The sequence below is a fragment of the Dunckerocampus dactyliophorus genome, chromosome 4, assembly GCF_027744805.1.
Source record: "Dunckerocampus dactyliophorus isolate RoL2022-P2 chromosome 4, RoL_Ddac_1.1, whole genome shotgun sequence".
Classification (NCBI taxonomy): Eukaryota; Metazoa; Chordata; class Actinopteri; order Syngnathiformes; family Syngnathidae; genus Dunckerocampus; species Dunckerocampus dactyliophorus.
Window position 1 is genome coordinate 29,840,995 of NC_072822.1, and position 21,698 is coordinate 29,862,692.

The 21,698-nt window shown below is 40.7% G+C and overlaps 1 protein-coding gene across 5 annotated transcripts in view; it reads left to right on the forward strand.

Annotated features, from left to right (window-relative positions):
- Positions 1-21,698, forward strand: part of top3b (DNA topoisomerase III beta) — a 59,486-nt gene that overhangs the window by 20,857 nt on the left and 16,931 nt on the right. For 3 of the 5 annotated variants that reach the window (XR_008570046.1, XM_054773294.1, XM_054773297.1), the window contains exons 5-15: positions 1,700-1,893; positions 3,900-4,056; positions 4,127-4,240; positions 5,100-5,190; positions 8,282-8,436; positions 11,908-12,013; positions 13,502-13,648; positions 15,582-15,755; positions 16,129-16,257; positions 17,514-17,663; positions 21,477-21,577. Coding sequence is in view for 4 of the 5 variants with exons in the window: in XM_054773294.1 (XP_054629269.1) it covers positions 1,700-1,893; positions 3,900-4,056; positions 4,127-4,240; positions 5,100-5,190; positions 8,282-8,436; positions 11,908-12,013; positions 13,502-13,648; positions 15,582-15,755; positions 16,129-16,257; positions 17,514-17,663; positions 21,477-21,577 (1,518 nt within the window). In the remaining variant the exon portion in view is untranslated. The remainder of the gene's footprint in view (positions 1-1,699; positions 1,894-3,899; positions 4,057-4,126; positions 4,241-5,099; positions 5,191-8,281; positions 8,437-11,907; positions 12,014-13,501; positions 13,649-15,581; positions 15,756-16,128; positions 16,258-17,513; positions 17,664-21,476; positions 21,578-21,698) is intronic. The other 2 variants (XM_054773295.1, XM_054773296.1) reach the window with 2 other exon arrangements.

Consider the following 21,698-nt stretch of genomic DNA (forward strand, 5'->3'; position numbering starts at 1 on the left):
CAGTTCCGAGAACCTTTATGTTATAGGGATTTTATGTTATACGAAGCGTAAAATACATGTAAATAGCCTAATCCGTTCCAAGATCTTCCCAAACTCACCCCTTTGGCACTTCAAAATATTCAAAGTCCACAAAATATGGTGGAAAAATATAAGAAAACGTTAGCCTAAACATAGTAGAGTAACATTCCAATATAAAATAAGGTAATAAATAAGATTACTGTAAATGAATAAAACAGAAAAACAAAAACAATCCTACCGTTCACGAGATGTCTTGATCAGGAGCGCAAGTGGAGGCAGGAAGGAGGAGGAGGACTAGACTAGTCGAAACGCGACTCAGAGTCTAAGAGTCAGCTGGTCTCACAGACAAACGCACATGCACTACACGATAATGCTGTGTGCATCGGCGCCCATGGCCAGTACCACTCATAATAAATAAATTGAAAAATGTACAGTTAACCCATGTGATTGGTATTGGTATCAGCCGATCTCACTCATGGATGATCGGTATCGAAATCGTCAGCATAAAACCCTGATCAGAGCATCTCCTCTAAAAACCGTCAACAGTGCTCGATTTACATGCGGTGACCTGCATATTATATAGTTATTGTTATTGTGGGAGGAACACAGAGGAACTACTTTTGTGGCACAACTTGTGACATGATTGCTTTGTTGACACATGCCTGCATCCTCCGGCCGCTCTGCACACCTCGGCCTGCCTCCCTGCCTCTGCCACCTCATGATGCCGCAAAGGCGGACAGGTGAGGTGTCCCTGGTCCCTCTCCAGTCTAGTTCTTTTGACCAGAGCAGCACTCCGGCTAAAATAGCGATGTATTACACCAGGAAGAATGTCCAGCAATGCTCCACAGAGGGCAGTAAAGGCTTTGAACATCCCGGACATAGTGTGAGAAATCGGACTAAAACAGCTAGCGGAAACCATCACCCTGGAAACGCCTCGGGCTTGGCTACGGAGCTCACACTTTGCCAAACAGTGCAGCAAAACAATGAAGTGCACATACAAGAATGTATTTATGCAGACTCATTGAGTTTAACAGTGCAAATTGACATGTTAGAAGCATTATTTTCATCTGCTACATTCATGTCTGATGCGGAAGATAAGCTTTCACTGCTGTTTGACCGTTTTGTGTTCAACTAATTATTGTTTTTTTGCAACACACCATGCACACTCAGCATGCATCGGTTTCGCTTCAATTTGCCAAATATTGTACAAGCATACTGAGTGTGAATGTGATCATAGTCTTTTTTTGATTGCCATTTGCTCACCGGAAATTGACACACACTGCCTTTCGGTCACGTGGTTGAAACCCAGCAATAAGCACACAAATTGAATGATACAGAGCATGATGGATCCTTTTTTTTACAAAAAACTTTTTAATATGCTTCTGCCTTGGAGACTACATGCCTGTAAGTAATGTGCAACTGTAATGATGATACTTATGTGGATTGAAAAATGTGTTATTTTAGACAGCAGTGTTGTTTCATTAGGAAACTCATTTTGTCTAGCTTAAAGACTGTAGGTGATGTATCAGTCACTGAATAACAAGTATGATTTTCAGTGTATTTTCATTCATTTGTGAATACAAAAATGAAGTTTTGTTGTTAAAATACGGCTGTTTGATATGCTTCTACACACCGGGATGCGTCCAGGCGTCATGTTACGTATTACGTTTGTTTTTCTTAGGTTATTGATGCTGTACAGCCCGTCATGAAGGGAGGTGGTAGAGAGAGGAGCGTTTACCGTGCCAGATTCAGCTCCATTACTGACACTGACATCTGGAACGCTATGAACCATCTTGGAGAGCCCAACCACAATGAATCCCTTTCTGTGGATGCACGGCAGGAACTGGATCTACGCATTGGCTGTGCCTTCACCCGGTATATGTACCCCTTCCCTCTATACACCACGTATCCTGTAGATTTTGCCATATTAATTTCTCCCCCTTTACATCTGTGTCACTGTTTGAATCAGTATAAACTCGGCAAAAATACACTTTAAGAACACACATTAAAAAAAAGAGATGACAGATTATTTACAAATGTGGTTTATAAAGTGTTATGAATGTGGGCAGTGAATGACCTGCAGTAATGCTCCTTCCTGCACTGCAGATGCAACAGTCTGTTGCTGAAGGAGCTGCTCAGTGCCTCCACAGTGTCGTTGCAGGTGAGAGGTGTTGTCCATTGTGGATGAGCTTAGCCAACATCCTTCTGTCAGCCACCCTCTCGAAGGTGTCCAGTGTGACAGCCTGGCACAGAACTAGTCTTTTCCTGACACTATACGACGACCATATGAATAGAGCCCTGTGATTTCTGTGTTAGGCCGCACGGTGGCCAAGTGGTTAGCATGTTGGCCACGCAGTCAGGAGATCGGGAAGACCTGGCTTCGAAACTCCTCTTGGGCATCTCTGTGTGGAGTTTGCATGTTCTCCCTGTTGATGCGTGGGTTTTCTCTGGTTTCCTCCCACATTCCAAAAACATGCATGTTAGGTTAATTGGCGACTCCAAATTGTCCATAGGTTGGTAGGTAGATAGGTTGTGTCTATATGTGCCCCGCCATTGGCTGGCAACCAGTCCAGGGTGTACAAAGTTAGCTGGGATAGGCTCCAGCATACCCCCGTGACCCTAATGAGGATAAGCGGCATAAAAAATGGATTGGATGGATTTCTGTGTTGATTGAATGTAAGTCGTAACGTCCACACAGGAACAGATCACTGGGTGAAAACGAGACGGACACAGACAGAACCACATGACACACCAAAACTATAGAGGAAGAAAAAACGTATGCGCTTGTCGAGCCTGTCTAGATTTACGATGAAGTGAAATTACTTCAAAGACAAAAAATATCAGGAGAATGTGGACTGGGAATCATGCCAGTCGAAATATTCAGATATTATGTTGACTTTTCAGCAGCAGTACACAGCTGGTCACTTCTGGTCATGTGACAGGGCGGTGACGGCGTTATCAGATTTTCCAACTCTGGAATATCGTTTCGGGGCACCCAGAACACCGTCTGGATGGAAGGCTGAAACGATAAAATACTTCACAGTTTCCACCTGAAAGGCCCAAAGATTCTTTTTGGCACTTCCATATTACGTGCATCATCAGCCACAACTGTAATGCCATAGTTTACAGTGTGATAGACTTCTGGGTGTACTGTGCCCGCGAGACAGGTCTTGTCATATTTTAATCTCATGAGATGTTGTGACATGAGATTTCGTCACACACCTCACATGATTTCCTGATATCTTGTGTGACGTCAAACATAATGACTGTTGGACCTTCAAGTTGTTGTGCGTTTTTAAATTGTAGTTAGAGCTATTTACATCTTAAGGTTGCACCTTTTTTCGTTTAATTTGGCTTACACTCAGGCTGATCTGACACTAGACAGTTTTTTCTTCTAAAACTTTGTGCTGATTTAGGGACCTGTTGTCACGATACGTTGAAGCTGTCGGCAGGTTGACCCCCAGGGTGTAGAGAGAAGGCGGCAAAGTGCAAAAATAAAAGTAATTTTATTGCACAGGACAGGAACAAACTAAAAGTGACAGAGGAAAAACTCTGTGGGGAAAATAATACCAACTATAAACAGGCAGGTGACAGCACGGGAAAATCAACGATGGAAATGACAACAACAATGAACCAGCGCGGCGCATACGACGGCGCTGGTCTTTTAACTGTCAGTGATTATTATTGACCGCAGCTGTGCGGCCACCAGGCGTGGAGTGGCAGTTCCTTCCACCACCCCGGAAGCATCGCTTGCCAGAATAATGGCGCAGGACAGGAAGTACACGCTCCTGTCCTGCGAAGTGTGACACCTGTTCCGCAGTTTGTGGACAGCTGGTCTTACTGTAGATAATATTAGTCTTAAGTTGTTACATTCTTTTCAGATTCCAAACCAAATATTTCCAAGGAAAATATGGAAATTTGGACTCGTCTTTAATATCATTTGGACCTTGCCAGACTCCAACTCTCGGGTTCTGTGTGGAACGTCATGACAAAATCCAGTCCTTCAAACCAGAGAACTACTGGGTTATACATGTAAAGGTAAATCCCCCACCCCCTTCTACGGCATCTATATTGTCCTGGTGGTACACTGATCGGAATGTTTTTTCAGGTGTTCCGTGGGAAGGACACCCCGCTTACTCTTGATTGGAACCGGGGTAAAGTCTTTGACAAAGATGTGGGGCAGATGTTTGTCAGCCTGGTCAAGACATCCAAGGAAGCCCAGGTAAATAAATAAATATGACACTTTTTGTATAACTTGCATTGCATATTGCAGTATTTGTACAAAGAGTTTTTATTTGTGCAATGCATCAAGTGGCATCACAGTAAAAGGAGCATCATGTGACAAGATGTCACCTAACATTAGTTTGAGGAAAGATGTGCTGCTAATATCAGTATTGGTGAATATCTGTGTTGGTAATGAAGTGTTGCACAATAGGTATATTGGATGTCGGTAAAAAGCCAATATTGTGTATTAAACGCTAAAAGGTTACACCCTATATATGCCTCACATGCGTCCGCTGTGTCCTCCCGGACATAATCCACACTGCTTGGCTGGTGTAATTCCAATAATGACGTACAGCCATATACTGTATTAACTTGTGTTCACCTCGCTGCAAGTTTCTAGGAGTTTTAAGAAAGGTTACTGTAGAAGCTAATCCTGCTGAAGCCTCGCACACGCAGAGCGCCGCCCTCTGGCACCGATATCACTTTGTTATATGGGTTCAGCATATGTGTTAGGTATACCTACGTGCTGTATATGTGTGCTTTGTAGGCTTTTTCTGTACAGTGTATGTATTTTATGTATATTTTACGCTTTACTATCACGGATTTATAAAAACAACAAATATGACCAAAAATCAGCAAATTTGCAAGGCCGTGAATGCTGAATCATGAATGTGGAACTGCACGTTGACAACAATGTATTCACTTTTTTTTTATTCTAATGAAAGTTTGATATTGCATAATGTTTGTCTCTGTTCTTAATGTACCTGTTTATGTTGATCCAAGTGACAGTCTAATTGTACCGTGTATTTCAACACATAGTACTTCTTGGACAAAAATAATCTGCACTTCTACTACAGGTGGAGTCTGTGACTAAGAAGGAGAAGAGTAAGCAGAGACCCCAGGCTTTAAACACAGTAGAGATGTTGAGAGTGGCAAGCTCTGCCTTGGGTATGTTGCACTTGATAACATGACATTCCTGTTACTTATTCATTACAGCTGCCTTATTTATACTATTATTATAAGATGTGTTAAAGGAAAACTGCACTTTTTTGGAAATTTGGTCATTATCTACAATCCTTATGTGAGCCATGAACACACACGTCTTTCTGTTTTCTGTCCATTCTAAAGATATAAAAACAGATAAAAAGAGGCGGCTAAGAATGCACGTAATGGGACATAACTCTTGTGCCTATAAAGCCTTCTGAAAAACCCTCTAAAAACCGCCAAGAACACTTCATTTCCATAATGTGAGCTGCATATTGTATTAACCAAGCCACAGTGACATTGTTATTTTAGGTGCTGACACTGAATAACTACTTTTTTGGCGTAGTGACACATCGCCACACCACACCAGCTAGCAACGAGCTTCACTGCAAACTCGGTCACAACGCCTCAGGTCACTGCTGAAAGGTAATGCTACATATTGGAGCATTCACATTGGACCACTGCTGCTGTGTTTTTGTTTTTGGAAAAGTTAGAGCTAGGTGTAGCATTCATTGCTATGTTGCTAGGTTAAATCAATGCGCCCGGGAAGGAAGTTCTGCTCATGCTTAAAATGGCCAAAATACGGCAAAATACTGCAAGTATTACATGTTATCATGAATGTACCTGTTACTACATGGTCACAGCATGTATATGAAACGATAAAACGATGTTGGAGGTGTTTTAATAGAGGGGCTGTATAGGCAGACACGTGCATTGTTAGCTGCCTCACGCTAGGAGTTTTTCTCTATTTAGAACGCACAGAAAAGTCGTGTGTTGATATTTAACATAAGGGTTATGGATGATGGACAACATTCCAAAAAAAAGTGCAATTTTCCTTTCAAGTCTGTCATACTCCTGTCCTTGGCATTTCCTGCTAGCCTTTCTGCTGTATTTCTCCTCCTCTTTTTCAGTGCCCATGTTTGGTCTTCGGGAGGCGGAGCCACATCAGCCCTTCTTAAGCCATGTGGCTGCTTCAGTGAACAGTCGTCATAGACGTTCAGACGGTCCGGACTGCTGTACAGGGAACAGTCCATATGCCAGACTGTTGTGTTGCGGAACCAATTGTAGCGGCCGCATGGCTTAAGAAGGCCTGACTGCTGAACACAGTCCAATGCAGGAATATGACTCCGCCCCCAAACAACAAACATGGGGACTGATTGAGAGGAGGAGAATTAAGACAGACAAACTATTGGACTGGATGTGTATTGATGCAGAAAAACTGTTTGATGATAGCATGGAAAAATGCATTTTTTTTGGTTGATTAAAGGTGCTGTCCCTCTTCGGCTCCAAATGACACTTTGACAAGCCAAAAAATATAACAAAAACACCACCGGCTAGCATCGAGAACTACTTGAAAGTTTGGGAATCCTCCAAACATTGTTTGATTGCTGTTTGATTGTATTGTGACCAAATGACCAAACGTGAATACTGAGAAACATTCACACATATGAAATTATGCACTGTTCATGTATTTATTCCTCTACTTCTTATTATTCTTCCTCATTCCGCTAACTTCTTCCACATTTCTCAGCAGATTCAAACCAATCCAATGTCAAAATGTTCAGCTCATTCAGCATACGTTGGCTATCAGCACTTTTCAAAACAATGTCCACATTTAAATTAATGAGTGGGAAATTTATTTGGGCTCCCAACAAGTGGGAAATCTTTTTCCATTTTCCATGACTGTAACATTTTGCTTATTCTACTTGGTGACATGGCCCAGGTTTGATCCTCGCTCCCGCTGTAGCCATTCAGCTTCTTTATACATTTCAACACTCAGTCTGCATTTTTACTTTGCAACATTTCAAATTCAGTCATTTTTTTTGTCCGGCAACTCCTCCCACATTGCCCCCCGCCCCCCAGCTCATTCAGGACATGTAGGCTATATATCAGGACTTTTCCATAAATTCACACATTTACTTTAAATATTTATATGAAAAATTGAATTGAAAATGAAAGGACAATTTCAATGTCACCCCCTATTGGTGGAAAAATGATTAGACCACCCTTGTTTCTTCAGTTTCTTGTTCATTTTAATGCCTGATACAACTAAAGGTACCTTTGTTTGGACAAATATCACAAGGACAACAAAAATAGCTCATAAGAGTTACGTGTATTGGCAGTACAAAGCTATAGCTATTCATGTAAGAACTCTAGTTATTATCAAGAAAACCATGGAAGTTGCTAGATATCAGCTCTTAAATTCAACCCTTATGAGCTCTATTTGTTATCATCATTATATTTGTCCAAACAAATGTACCTTTAGTTGTACCAGGCGTTAAAATGGATCAATAAACTGAAGAAACAAGGGTGCTCTAATCATTTTTTCCATGACTGTAGTTCCGCTTAGTTGCTGGGTCATTTAAATAAAGTGTTTGGCTTCTCAAAGCAATATGCGCTCAAAAGAGTAATACATACACAGAAAAATGCCTCCTTGAAAAAAATCAAGGAGGCAATATATTTGTCTCCCGCTTGCGCACTGTCGCCTAATCCCATGTTTCATGTAGTTTTGGGGCTACTTCAAAAAGTACCATGAAACACGTACATGGAATTGATAACCATATAAAAAGTGGTGATGATGAAATAGGGAAATCATGGTAAAACAACAGAAACATTTAAACTTCAAGGATTTCACAAATTTCCGAGAAGCACTAAATGTTACCAATAGTGGTTTCAAAGAACGGCTTGAGCAAACAGATGTCTGTCACAAAGCAAAGTAAAACTTTGTAAAAATGTGCGTTCGTCTGGAATAAAATTATTAGTGTTCATGACTTTCACTCACCGCTGTCGGGTATACCGGTACAGTACTTGTCGGAAGCATTTTTCCTACAAGGGCTATATTAGCTGCCAACAAACAGAATTAATGCACATGTGTGTGTGTTATATGGGGGGTGGCTTGCAATGGTACAGCAGGAAGAGGGCGGGTTTTTAATAAAGCAGCACATTGGAAAGTTGGCACCCCCCATGCAGTATCTAACCAAGGAAGACAGCACCTTTAACAAAGGCCCAGAATAGATATTGGAACTGAAATGAACCATCTTTATTTATGTCTCAGGCTTGGGTCCTCAATATACTATGCAGATTGCTGAACGCTTGTACACACAAGGCTTCATAAGCTATCCTCGTACTGAAACGTCCCACTATCCGGAAAACTTTGACCTGAAGGGAACACTGAAGCAGCAGACCAACTGTCCTTTGTGGGCAGAGGAGGTAAGAGACCATGAATACATGAACACATTATTTGTACAGATAAAAGAGAAGCAACTCCGCCACCTGCTGCTGGTGTGTGCTTGCTCTGCTCATTTCTTCCTTAGCTTACATACAGCTGTTGAATTGTATGTAAGTAAATACTGCGGATGTCCCGATCCACAGTTTTTGGCTTCCGATCCGATTTTTTTTATAGTCTTGCCGAGCCGATCCAATCTGGTCCCGATCCTTTAAAAAAAAAATTTTAATTAAAATAATAATAATAATAATAAGCTTTTGTTACAAACAAATTTGTGGAATTGAATAAGTGTAATGCTGGGCTTGTGATTAAGGAAGATGTAGTCACAGATAATTTTATGACACCCTTATTTTGTTTTTACCTGTATCACAATTAGACAAATGTGACAAAGAGAGCTCTTATTTTGAAGGCCCGAAGTGTGTTGCGTGTGTTGAGAATTGCAATTGAGGGTTGATACAGCAGGGTGCAAGAGTAAACGTGCCTCTCGTCTTTTTAGACTCAGAACCTGCACGTCGTCAGTGGGCATTGTAAAGTGGTCTTTACATTAAAGCGGTGAAAATATACTCATCCAGCCTGAGTCACACACACACACACACACACACACACACACACACACACACACACACACACACACACACACACACACTCATCCAGGCTGAGTCACACACACACACACACACACACACACACACACACACACACACAAACACAGTTCCAAGGGTTTTCTCCTCTGTTTCGACATGTTTGCATGTTGCAATTCCACGATTCCGTTAATGCGAAAATCATAAGGCCCAAGACTCTCTTCAACGCAATAGTAATTTATTGACGGTCCAGAGTGGAAACAACCAGCGGTTGGAACGGCACTTCCTGGCAACTCCCCGCACCATGACACAGCAGTCTTGGCACAGTGAGGTGGGACTACCGCTGTAGCTACGGAGCCGAATATCCAACATGAAGCTAACCTTACCCCGGTACACCGCAGATACAGTATGTCTGCATGGTGGTGTGGTATCTTGTTGTTGTTGCAGGTGGCGGGAGTCGGGGAGTCAAGTGGCAACCAGCTTTGAGGTGCATTACTGCACCTACCGTGTTGGAATGTGGCGCAGAGTTACGAATGATATACTGCAACCGAATTGGCCCCATCTCGTGGCGGAAGCCGATATTATCCGACCTTCAAAATACAGAAAACCTTTCCTGGTGACTAGCTAGCGTGTTGCTAACGCTATTTAAATCTGTTCTCGTCTTCAGTCATGGTCACATTGACACAAGGCCCCAAATAGCTGTCCTCAGCTATGCCTGCCGGTAACTAGCAGCTTGTACCCCAAATTTTAGCTCACAGTTCAAAGCAAAAAGACGGCTCGCATCTAAAAAACACTTAGTTGAGACACTCGTATGCCAAGGTACCACTATATAAATGACAGTAAAAAAATATCGGCAGTGCTCCAGTACTTTCTCACTTCTCTCTGGCAGTTGATGTACTCCATGACAACTCAATTCACAGCGACGGTAGATACAAATAACATGTTGCGAGCCATCTGCCAGGGCTTTGAAGCTAAACTTAACATTCAAAATATCCTTTGCTTTGTCAATTTCTGTATTTGTTCCCGCTAGTGGCTCCACATCCACCGCTGCGTTTCCTCAAACTACGGTGTGGGCCGAGGGTCAAGCAGGATGTGCGCACATTAATCACACGGCAAAAAAATTGTGCCGTTATAGGAAATTTCCTAATTTGGACTAATAACAGGCCATATTCTACCATAAAACAGCATGATTTATTAATTAATATACGTTTGAAAAACTGTGATAGTAAAGTTGTGAAATTCAAACGGCTAAATGTGGCAGGGGACGACTATAATTCAACCCAGAAAGCCAAAAATGTTAACAAAAAACATGTTTTTATAGTTTTACAAATGCAGTTTTACATGCAAAAAACAAGAAGGTGAGAAATGGTATTGAATTCAAGAAATAATTCATAGCAAAACACCAAAGTGGTGTCCGTGTTGGTCTTGCTGCCACATCGTGTCTTTGGCAACAATCGTATCTTCAATGAAAGTGAAAGTAAGTTTAAATGTTAATTTATCCCTTTCATTCATCATTTACTGTATATGCATTTAGGATTGTTTTATGCATGTAAAACTATCATTGTCAATCTATAAAAAGTTATTTTGTGTTAACATTTTTGAGACTTGTGGTGTAGCTGTGTAGTTAGCAAGAAACTACAGTCACCTGCTTATGACATCATAGACCGGCAAAGGATTTGACTTCTGTTTCCTGTTTCCATATATTAGCAAGCTAATAAAATGCTAACAAGGACGTTTTGTGATTTAAAAAAAAATAAATAAATGAATAAAAAATTAAGAACACACTTGGACTCATGCAGTGTATTAATAACGCGACAAGAAAATGTTTGTTGTTAGACAATATCATTAAGAATTTCTTATCAACTCACTATAATAGGTGAAATTAGATAATGAACATGTATTGTTTGGGAATAGATAGCAGTGTCAAAAATTGCAGTATTTTCTTCCTTCCTGCTCATTGCTATTTGATTTCTGACACTGTCCTGTGAGACACATCCAACGTTCACTGTAGCAGCTGTTTTATCATTCACCATGTTTTCTACTACATCAGGGGTCCTCTACCACCATGGGATTATGTGTAGGTTGAATCTTACACAAACTTTTACTAATTAAAATGAGGTAAATACAATTTCAGGTTAAGTCAAAAGGTTACCACACTTGATGATGAAGCGATTTGACAGTCAATTTGACTGGCTGCATTTTACCCTCGCTCTTACATACCTGCTTAATTCCTATGGATTGTTGCTCAACTTGTGTTGCATTTCACACATTTTAAGGTTTTTGTTTTTAATGTATTGATGACTACATGACAGTAGGCCGACTCTACACTGTCAGCAGGGTCCTTGAGGGTGCATGGAAGTTTGCCCAACCAGTCTACATGTGTTTTGTGGACTCGGAGAAGGCATTCGACCATGTTCCTCAAGGAATCCTGTGGCAAGTACTTCAGGAATATGGAGTACCAGACCGCCTAATTTGCATGGTTTGATCCCTCTATGACCAGTGTCAGAGTTGGTCCTCACTGCCGGCAATTAGACAAGACTTGTTTCCATTGAGGTTTGGACTCCGCCAGGGCTGCCCACCGGACGCCTCAATGGGGAAGTTTTCAGGGCACGTCCGACCAATAGGAGGCCTCAGGGAAGACCCAGAACACGTTGGAGAGACTATGTCTCTCAACTGGCCTGGGAATGCCTCAGGATCCCTTGGGAGGAGCTGGTCGAAGTAGACATGGAGAGGGAAGTCTGGGCTTCTGGTCTGAGGCTGCTGCCCCCGCGTCCCGACCTTGTATGAGCGGAAGAAGATGGATGGATGGATGGATCACGGCATGACTGTAAATTCAAATTTTCTTACCAAAATTGTATTTTGCTTCGTTTTTAGGTGAAAAATATACTTTCCAATGGAATAAATCATCCTAGAAAAGGAGTTGATGCTGGGGACCATCCACCCATTACCCCCACACGTGCAGCCTCAGAAGAAGAACTAGGTGGGTCTTAGAAGTAGTTATAATTTAGAGAAATTAATATGTACAACTAGCACGTTGGCCAACACAGTAACAGCCTGGAGATCAGGAAGACCTGGGTTCGATTCTCCCTTGGGCATTTCTGTGTGGAGTTTGCATGTTCTCCCCGTGCGTGTGTGGGTTTTCTCCGGGTACTCCGGCTTCCTCCCACATTCCAAAAACATGCATGTTAGGTTAATTGGTGATTCTAAATTGTCCATAGGTATGAATGTGAGTGTGAATGGTTGTTTGTCTATATGTGCCCTGCGATTGGCTGGCGACCAATCTCGGGTGTACCCCGCCTGTCGCCCAAAGTCAGCTGGGATAGGCTCCAGTATACCCCCGCGACCCTAATGAGGATAAGTGGTATAGAAAATGGATGGATGGGTATGTACAACGCCTATATTACTATTTAACCTCTAATGGTACCTATTCATGCATTTCATTTACAAAAAAGGGTTATCAGTTTTTTGTAACTCACTAGTGAGCGTGCTGTGGGAAGTATGCATTGGCGGCCCAGAGCGTTTTCTTGTTCTGTGACGCGCTATTGAGTTCCTTCCATGTAATATATTGTCTTTCATTCGTACAGCACCACATTCATTAATTTCGTATGTATATGTGCTGTATCTGACTCTAAATCAGGGGTGGGCAAACTACGGCCCGGAGGCCACATGCGGCCCGCCAAGCGTTTGAATCCGGCCCGCCAGTTGCTTCCAAAGTATTTAAACCTCAATCATACAAGCTGGCAACATGACTTGCAAGTAGTCAAGAGTCAGTCAATCTGAGATAACTTTTTGATGGTTTAAATAGTTTTTCACATACAGCGATCCAAACAACTACCTCACCCATGGTACCAAACAAACACAAGTCAAAAAATATGTGACACACAATTTAACCTACCCACTGCCATGTCTGGGAAGTAAAAAAGGAGGAATGTTGGCATATTATTTAATAGTCAATGGTTCAGCGTTCATAGTTCACATTGTGTATCACATCCTTAATTCAGTAGAACAAAAAAGTAAAAATCAATTGTTGTTTGATGTGGTCTGATGTTTAAAGTGCTCCTGAAAAAAGGACACAAGCACATATAGCAGATTGTATGACACTGTAATTCCAGGTGGACCGTCAGAATTATAACCGTAAAATAGTGTGCATGTATCAAATATATAGTTTGGCCCCCCGGCCAATTTTTTTAACTCAATGCGGCCCGCGAGTGAAAAAGTTTGCCCACCCCTGCTCTAAATTGTCCATAGGTGTGAATGTGCGTGTAAATGGTTATTTTTCTATATGTGCTTTGCGATTGGCTGACGACCAGTCTATGGTTTACCCCATCTCTGAAGGATAGGCTCCAGCAAAGCCCCACGACCCTAGTGAGGACTAGCGCCATAGAAAATAGATGGATGCATGTACTGTATCTCGTGCTATTGCACACTATGAAACAATGACATTGTTGTTCTGATGTTTTCTTCAAAGGAAGTGATGGCTGGCGGCTTTATGAGTACATCGCAAGACATTTCATAGCCACTGTCAGTCAGGACTGCAAATACCTACAGACAGTCATTACCTTCAACATTGGCAGTGAAACGTTCACATGTAGTGGCAAAACCCCGATATCATCAGGTAAAAAACCAATGAAGACATTTGTTTTAGACCACCTGCAAATGTGTAGGCTTGACAATGACTGTTCCTGCAACACTTTGGGTTGTCCTTTTTTCCATTTGGGTTGGCACATTTATTTAATTTCTGATCTATTCAATCTAATAATTTTCTAGATTATACTTTGCAGAGAACATTTTTTGTTTCGTTGTGCAGTGGTACCTTGTTTTTTGTTATGAATCTAAAACCAAATTGTCTGAAAATTGCAACTACCTTCCCATTGAAATCAATTGTAAATTCAATTAATCTGTCCCAGATACCCCAACATTACATTGTTTTTTCGCAATACATTACATTATACACATTACACTATTAAAATAGAACTATAGTTTTACATGCAGAAAACAACTTGAAATGTATACAAATGACTGAAGTGCATTTATAAACATTTAATGTCACTTTTACATGACTTGAATGTTACATGAAACGTCCCACTATCACTTACATGATTGAAGACTTGTTGGCAAGGACTGATGAGGACCGGAGGTGGAGGCTAGGAGGAGAAAGCCACACAAATGGCACCTCCATACTTTGCAATGAGTTATTTCTTAAATTCAGTAGTGTTTCTAACCTTATTTATCAAAGTGCGAGCACTTGCATCTTTCTTTGTCCCATAGCGGGTTATTTTGCAGCCATACTCTGTAAAAAAAAAAAAAAAAGAAAGAAAAGCAGCGCTTTATGGTGTAACTGTGTTAGTTAGCAAAGAACTACCCAGTCACTTGTTGATGACATCATATACATGCGACCAAGCGGGGGGGATAATGACTTCCAGGTGGGAGTTGAGACTAGCTAACAGGCAAGTTTTTTTTAAATAAAGACACGTTTCCAACACAGTTGGACTTACAGTAGTGTCCTAATTACACCACAAGACTAACTCATGGAATTATTTGTTTGGGAAACATACACGGAATTGAGTTTGCCATTTGAGTTTGCCAAATGAATGTGCCTTTAAGGATACCGTAGTATTGTGTCAACTAAGTATCACCAGATTTGCAGTTGGGTGTGTGATCCAAGAGGACTGAATATAAACAAGCAATGCTGGAAGTAGTGCATCCAAATCTTTATCAACTCATTAAATTTCAGCCATTTTTCAAAAGACAACACCTTCAGTACGGTGCCATTTTACATGATTTTGACTGACCTTTCAAGGCACACAGAATATGTGTTTTATGGCTATATGAACATGGAATCTACCAAAAGAAAGATTAGACTCGTGTCTTTGAAAAAAAGTTTGTTCCGTTCTTTAGTAATCAGCAGTAGAACAGGTAAGTTTCAGGTAAATATCAGTTGCCAACTAGACAAGGGAGAAAACCAGCTTTTTGTGAAAAGATATATTTCAAGCATAACTGTCACTTTGACACACATATTTTTTGCTTTTGTGACGGCTCAAATGTCTAAACAACTATACCACAACTTAAAAAACACAAAAAAAAAATTATTTTTATTTATTTTTTATATCAGGTATCTGGTGATACCTGCCGAGCTCTTATCAAATGCACTTCTGCCACCTTCTGGCCGTTTTTATGGCATTAAAATTGTTCTCAAGCGTAATCCATTGGTGAGGAGTTGCATTGTTAGCCACTTGCTAAAAAAAACATAAAAAAATAATAAATACATTGAAGGCATCGGGTGTTTGTGTTTATAAAAACGTACAGTATAACTACGTTTTTGATATTGAATGAGTTAATACTACAAGATTCAACGGATACGCAATATTGTACGATAACCAAGAAAGTGTATGAGAACCGTGGCAAAATCTTGGCAATTTATTTATTATTTTTAACTAGGACATTAGAAAACAAAGGTTCCACTGTAATTTTCTGCATTTTTTGTTTAATTGTATGTTGTTGTTTTTTTGTTTCTAGTAACAAAGGGGTCAAATGTGTTTTATTTCCAGGTTACACAGCTGTGATGCCATGGCAGGGTATCCCTTTGGAGGAAGCCTTGCCTGTCTGTCAGAATGGAGACATTTTTACAGTAGACGAGATCAAGCTGGTGGAAAAGCAGACTACCCCTCCAGACTTCTTAACTGAGGCTGAACTTATCACTCTCATGGAGAAACATGGCATTGGTACTCCTCCGCACTACTGTATAGCTAAACTTAGCCAAATTGCTATCAAAAGCTGACAACAAACATATCTAATGCGCATGTGTGTGTGTGTTATTTAGAGCGTGTCTTGCAGTGTCGCAGCAGGAAGAGGGTAGAATATACACTTGGAAAGTTAGCACTTCCAATGCAGTAACCTAACCAAGGCAGACAGCACATTTAATAATACAACAATATATTTTTACTTCAATATTAAAACCCAGCAGACTAAAGTGGCCTTTGTGTGCATTTGCTTGCTGCTTTCCCTTTATACCACTGGGAAGGCTGTGAAGACAATTGTAGACAAAAGCAACTTTCATACACACGTGTTTGACTTTTTTTTTTTTTGCACCTGCAGGCACTGATGCCAGCATCCCTGTCCACATTAACAACATCTGCCAAAGGCACTATGTGACAGTTGAGAATGGACGCAAGTTGAAGCCAACCAACCTGGGCATAGTCCTTGTTCACGGCTACTATAAGATTGGTATCTTTCCTCATAGTAGTGCATACTGTATGTCACGCTTTTCCTTTGTGTTGTGGTACATGTAATGCTTGGATAATGCAGTGTTTCCCAACCTTTGTTATTGAGTCAAGGCACATATTTTACATTAGAATCTAGCACCAAGAGTGCCATGACTTATTCTCTTGTATGAATGGCAACAGGTGGATATTCAGGTTCATGATGTAAGTTCTGCCATCTAGTGGAAGAGCATTTCATTGTTCTGCCTGTCACTGTACGTCATAATCAAAAGTGCATTATTTGTAGGGGTGTCACGAGACACATCAATTCAAGAGACAAGACAATACACGAGATTGGGCCTACGAGATGAGAAGAGATATTAAATTTACTTTTAAGAAAAAGAAAAACAATACAGTAATAAAACAGTAAATACTAGAATTAAATGGAACTGTAATAAGTATTGATGGTGATGTATTGGATGATAAAGGGTTAAGTGGGTGTCTTGCTTCATTAATAATGGCGCTGTAGCGATCAATTCCACTTGATAACACACCTCATACGTAGAAGAGATTGGTGGTGACAATTTAGCAACATGGTCACTATATTTAGCGGGTCGGGGTGCCCATTAAAAGTGAAATACAGGGAAGTGTTTCATGGTCCATGCATGTATTTGGTAATTAAATACAAGCGGTGTCCAAAGGTGACGTATCCACCTCGATATGCAGAAGTATTGCAGTGCAATGCATGTCTGAAATCTGTATAAACCCATCCACAATGCAAACCAACCAGAGCTAAGAAGGCTGAGCTTGGTCAGACTTTTCGTTGCCTGGCAGCACCTCCCCTTCCTAGCGAAACACGCATGGGTGACCAAAGAGTGGCCCAGGGGCCATCTTTGGAAAGTGGTTCATTGCAGAAATAAAATAAACAGAAACCCAGCAGAAGTGGAAAAATTGATCAAAAAGGCATAAAGTAACTACAAAAAGCTGATCTGTCAAAGGGACTTCCCTGGACAGTCCTGACGTAAATAGACTACATGGAATTATTAATGCTGCACTTCAGCCAAAAAGGAACTTACATATACTACCTGCCACTTTTGTATACTGTAACAGCTTGTTCCTTGCAGGTTAAAATTGCAGTCAATTTCTCAGCCATCATCATGCTGCAGCTGCACATAGTGTTATATTGCTCTTGATAGTCTTCAGACTTGATATTAGTCAAATCCATGGAATTCACGAGTTTCATGATTTGAAATGTGAACTGCACATGGGCGTGTCTTTCAGATGCAGAGCTGGTCCTGCCCACCATTCGAAGTGCCGTTGAAAAGCAACTTAATCTCATTGCACTTGGGAAGGCCAACTTCCAGCAAGTACTGCAGCATGCATTGGACATCTTCAAGAGGAAGTTTCACTATTTTGTGGATTATGTCTCTGGTAAGTTTGCAACAATTTGGGGGGTGGTCACTGATTACGTAGTTAGTTGACATAAACCGATAACGGATTTGATCATGAGGGAGCACTATGTCTGTTAAAGCCGAGATTCTCAAATGGGGGTTTGGGGACCCCCAGGGATCAGTGAGCCATAAATTGGGGGGGTCCGTGAATTATTTTTTATTTTTTAATAAATCAATGAATTTATGCTGTATTGTTAAAACAATTAGGGTTAGTGAATTTAAACGCTGGTATTCCCAGTGTTGGGATTAACAGTGTAAATTCCGGACTATTTAGTGAATCTGCATGTAAGCTGCACCCACCAATTTTAAAGAGAAAAAAAATGTACTTATATAGGCCACACTTGTCTATAAAGCCACAGGTGTCCATGATATACACAAAAACACACATTAAACCTTGCAATCGTTCCAAGCATCACTCGTTAGAATTGACGATGAGACGCTTTTTTTCATCGGAGTTCAACATCTGCCACGGCCCAAGCAGTCCAAGCAGAAGCTGTAGTAATTCTACGCTTTATCAAACGTACCGAAATTTGTCAGATCAAAACATGATCGTTGTATAAAAGTTCAAAAAGTGATAGTGTCCACTTGACTACTCCAATTCACTACTTTTGAATCTGCACTCTAAGCATCATGTAGTTCTTTTAGGCATCATTGTTGAAACCGCAGGGATCAACGCGTGTGAAAAAAGTAGCGACTTATAGACGGGAATTTACGGTAATGCAGCTGATATCAAACAGCTGTCATTCGCTCTTCTATCATCCGCTCGCCTATTGAGATGTGACGTTCGCGCATAAGTCGAGTCTTTTGAACACTTCTTTAAAGTCAATGATGATGATAACTGATTCAGAGTCTTGCAAAAGATTCAACTCTTTTGCGAACATCACATCTGTAAGCCACACAAGAGAACTCGATGCAACAATGGTGAGCCAGGTGTGTGCATTTCAGGATGTGAGTAAAAACACGACTTCAATATCATTGATGTGACAGATAATAAGTATATATTAAGTATATATTATGTACCACAGCAAAGTGTTTGCACACATTTGTTGTGATAAACTCAAATCTTTTAAAACCACGACAAAACCAAATCCCAATTCTTACACATATTTGAAGCTTTTTCTAATAACTAACGCAATACTGTTGTCCCTCGCTACACCACACTTTGAACATCGCTCTCTCACTCTATAGCAGTTTCCTATTATTTAATAAATGATTGCTGTTTTGCGGTTGACTAATATTGAATATATTGAAAGACAAGTCATATGTAGTAATCTGGTCACTGGCGTCATTAATGAGCCTGACCAATATGGGATTTTTGGAGCTGATGTCACTACCAATATTATGGGCTGAAAAAAGCTGACATCCGATATATTGGCCAATAACCGATATATCGGCCAATATATAAAATAAGAGCATTGATATACACAGGATATATATTGTACGTGAACATAAATATATAATTAGAATAAATATATAATTCAACACAAAGAAGCAGAAGACTACTAAATGAAAATAAGGAAGTTTAATTATTAAGACTGTCAACATAAGGATGCATGCCTCTTTGTGATTTACTTTTCAGTGTTGCCACATATTTGTAGTGTTCTTTGCTTTGCTGGTGCTGGAGCCCTGGCTAACTTGCACACTTCACATGTTCAATCTAATGTAACGCGTCCACACTTTACGCTTCCCTTCTGCCTGTCAAATTAAAATACAGTACATACATTTAGTGCATTTTGGTAATTAGCCTAGAATTTGATACTATAGTTGAGCATAAAAACAAGTGGCTGCATTGGGCTGGAAGTGATAATAATCCATAATCAGCTAATGTGAGATCTTTTTTAAACTAATACATGATGTGTTTATAAAAGGCTTACTCACAAAAACATCTTATCAATGTGAATTATGACTATCTGCAGTCACTGAGTATTTGCAAACACCTCAAAAACAAATTAAAAAAAACAAAATATTAAAAACTGAAAAAAAAGTTGACTACAAACAAAATAAGAAATAATCAAAACATGCGTCATCTCACTAGACTTTATACAAGGGACTAAACGACATTTTATGTTACAGTGGAGCTGCTTTCAACACATGCAATATTATCAAATTACAAGTAAATACATTACTTGGAACATTTTCAAAATGATTTGAATGAAGACATTAACTTGTGAATGAATGTATGAGCCTGTGGAAATCCTGCATGCAAGTATGAAGTGAAGTGGGATGCTGTGTATATCTGCATATATCTTTATTTCACTTCAGAACTCTGTATAATAGTCTTAGATAATGGTGGACATGTGAATTAACAGTTGCATTTATGTTTATCTCACAGAGATGCAACTTATACGACGTTAAAGCGCTGTAATGCACTCTCTAAAACTTGCGTGAAAACTAGAATGTTCTCCTTGATGGGCCCTGACAGCGAGGCACTAAAGTGTACTGTTAATACCATGGTGCAAAAAAAATGCTGTTTATTTTTTTCAGTCAGTGTTCAGTTCCAGTCGTCTCCTCCTGCAGCGGACTGACTGAGAGAGCCGCAGAGCAAGAACGCTGCTCTCTCTGTGTGTGAGGGGGCGGGGCCAGGTACACATGCAGGGAGCGAGCAGCAGAGACACGCAGGAAGGGAGCAACATCGGCCTTATTAATCGGGCCGCTAATAAATCGTTCAGGCTCTAGTAATGACACAAAACATTGATGAAGCATGACATTAGATTACATTACCTTCACAGTGCATGTTTTCAGCCATGGCACGTTCGACATGACAGTAAAAAAAGGTTCTCCTCTCACACTGTGTAGAAGTTTTTGGTTCCTTACTTTGTCCTTCTTACCCACTCTGTTTGAAACCCATTCTTAGGTTTAAAGCAAACAATTTGCCTGCGCATTAGCAGTGTGGTGTAAACAAAGAATAATAACAGTGTAAAGGTGACCACAGGGGTCTACGGGACTCTAATAATGGTAAATACTGTATTTAGAAAGTCATAAAGTCTTTTTTTATGCTCTAACTACGAAAATATTCCACTTATTAATATTGAATCCTACGTTGCGGAAATTCGCTTATTGCGATCTGGTCTGGAACCAATTCACTGCAATAAAAAAGGGACGACTGTAATTAATTTCTATGCTAACTACGAAGTACCTTACTAATTCAATTCAATTTTAGGGAACGTAACAAGTAACTATAAAAATTATTTGAAAGTAATTTTCCTAACAATGGACATTACATTACTGTGATGCACCAGGTACACCATTCAGTTTGATGGGACACATTAAAGATATAACTCCTCCCTGAGCTACCGCCTTATCGTGGTGGAGGAGTTTGCGTGTCCCGATGATCCTAGGAGCTAAGTTGTCGGGGGTTTTTATGCCCCTGGTAGGGTTACCCATTACAAACAAGTCCTCGATGAGGGACCAGACAAAGAGTGGCTCAATAGACCCCTATGATGAAACAAACCATTGGACCACGTTGTCCCTTGCCCGGACGCGGATCAGCGGGGCCCCCCTCTTGAGCCAGGCCTGGAGTAGGGGCACGATGGCGAGCTTCTGGCGGTCAGGCCTACGCCCCTGGGGCAGGGCATCACTGCGGTACCTGGACGCATGGAGGAGATTCCAGCAGACAGGTAGTTACTCCAGGAGAGCTGGACAGGGCCGTAGAAGGTCCTTCAACCCTCAGCAGGATCGGTATCGGCTCCTTTGTGCAAGGAGGAACAAGGATATATATGTGTGTGTGTGTGTGTGTGTGTGTATAAATGTGTATATACTGTATATACCACATATGTCTGGTCTGCATTTGCAGGTATGGATCAATTGATGGAAGTCTCATTTTCGCCAATTGCTGCAGCAGGAAAGCCATTGTCTCGCTGTGGGAAGTGCCACCGGTTCATGAAATTCATCCAGGTAAGCACGATTACACTTATATAAATCTTCATCTAAATTAGTTGTCTTTTTACAGTCTGTTTTGAGTCTCGCTGCTTTTACGTAAGCCAGTTGCAAGAGGTATCATTGCACAATAGCCAAC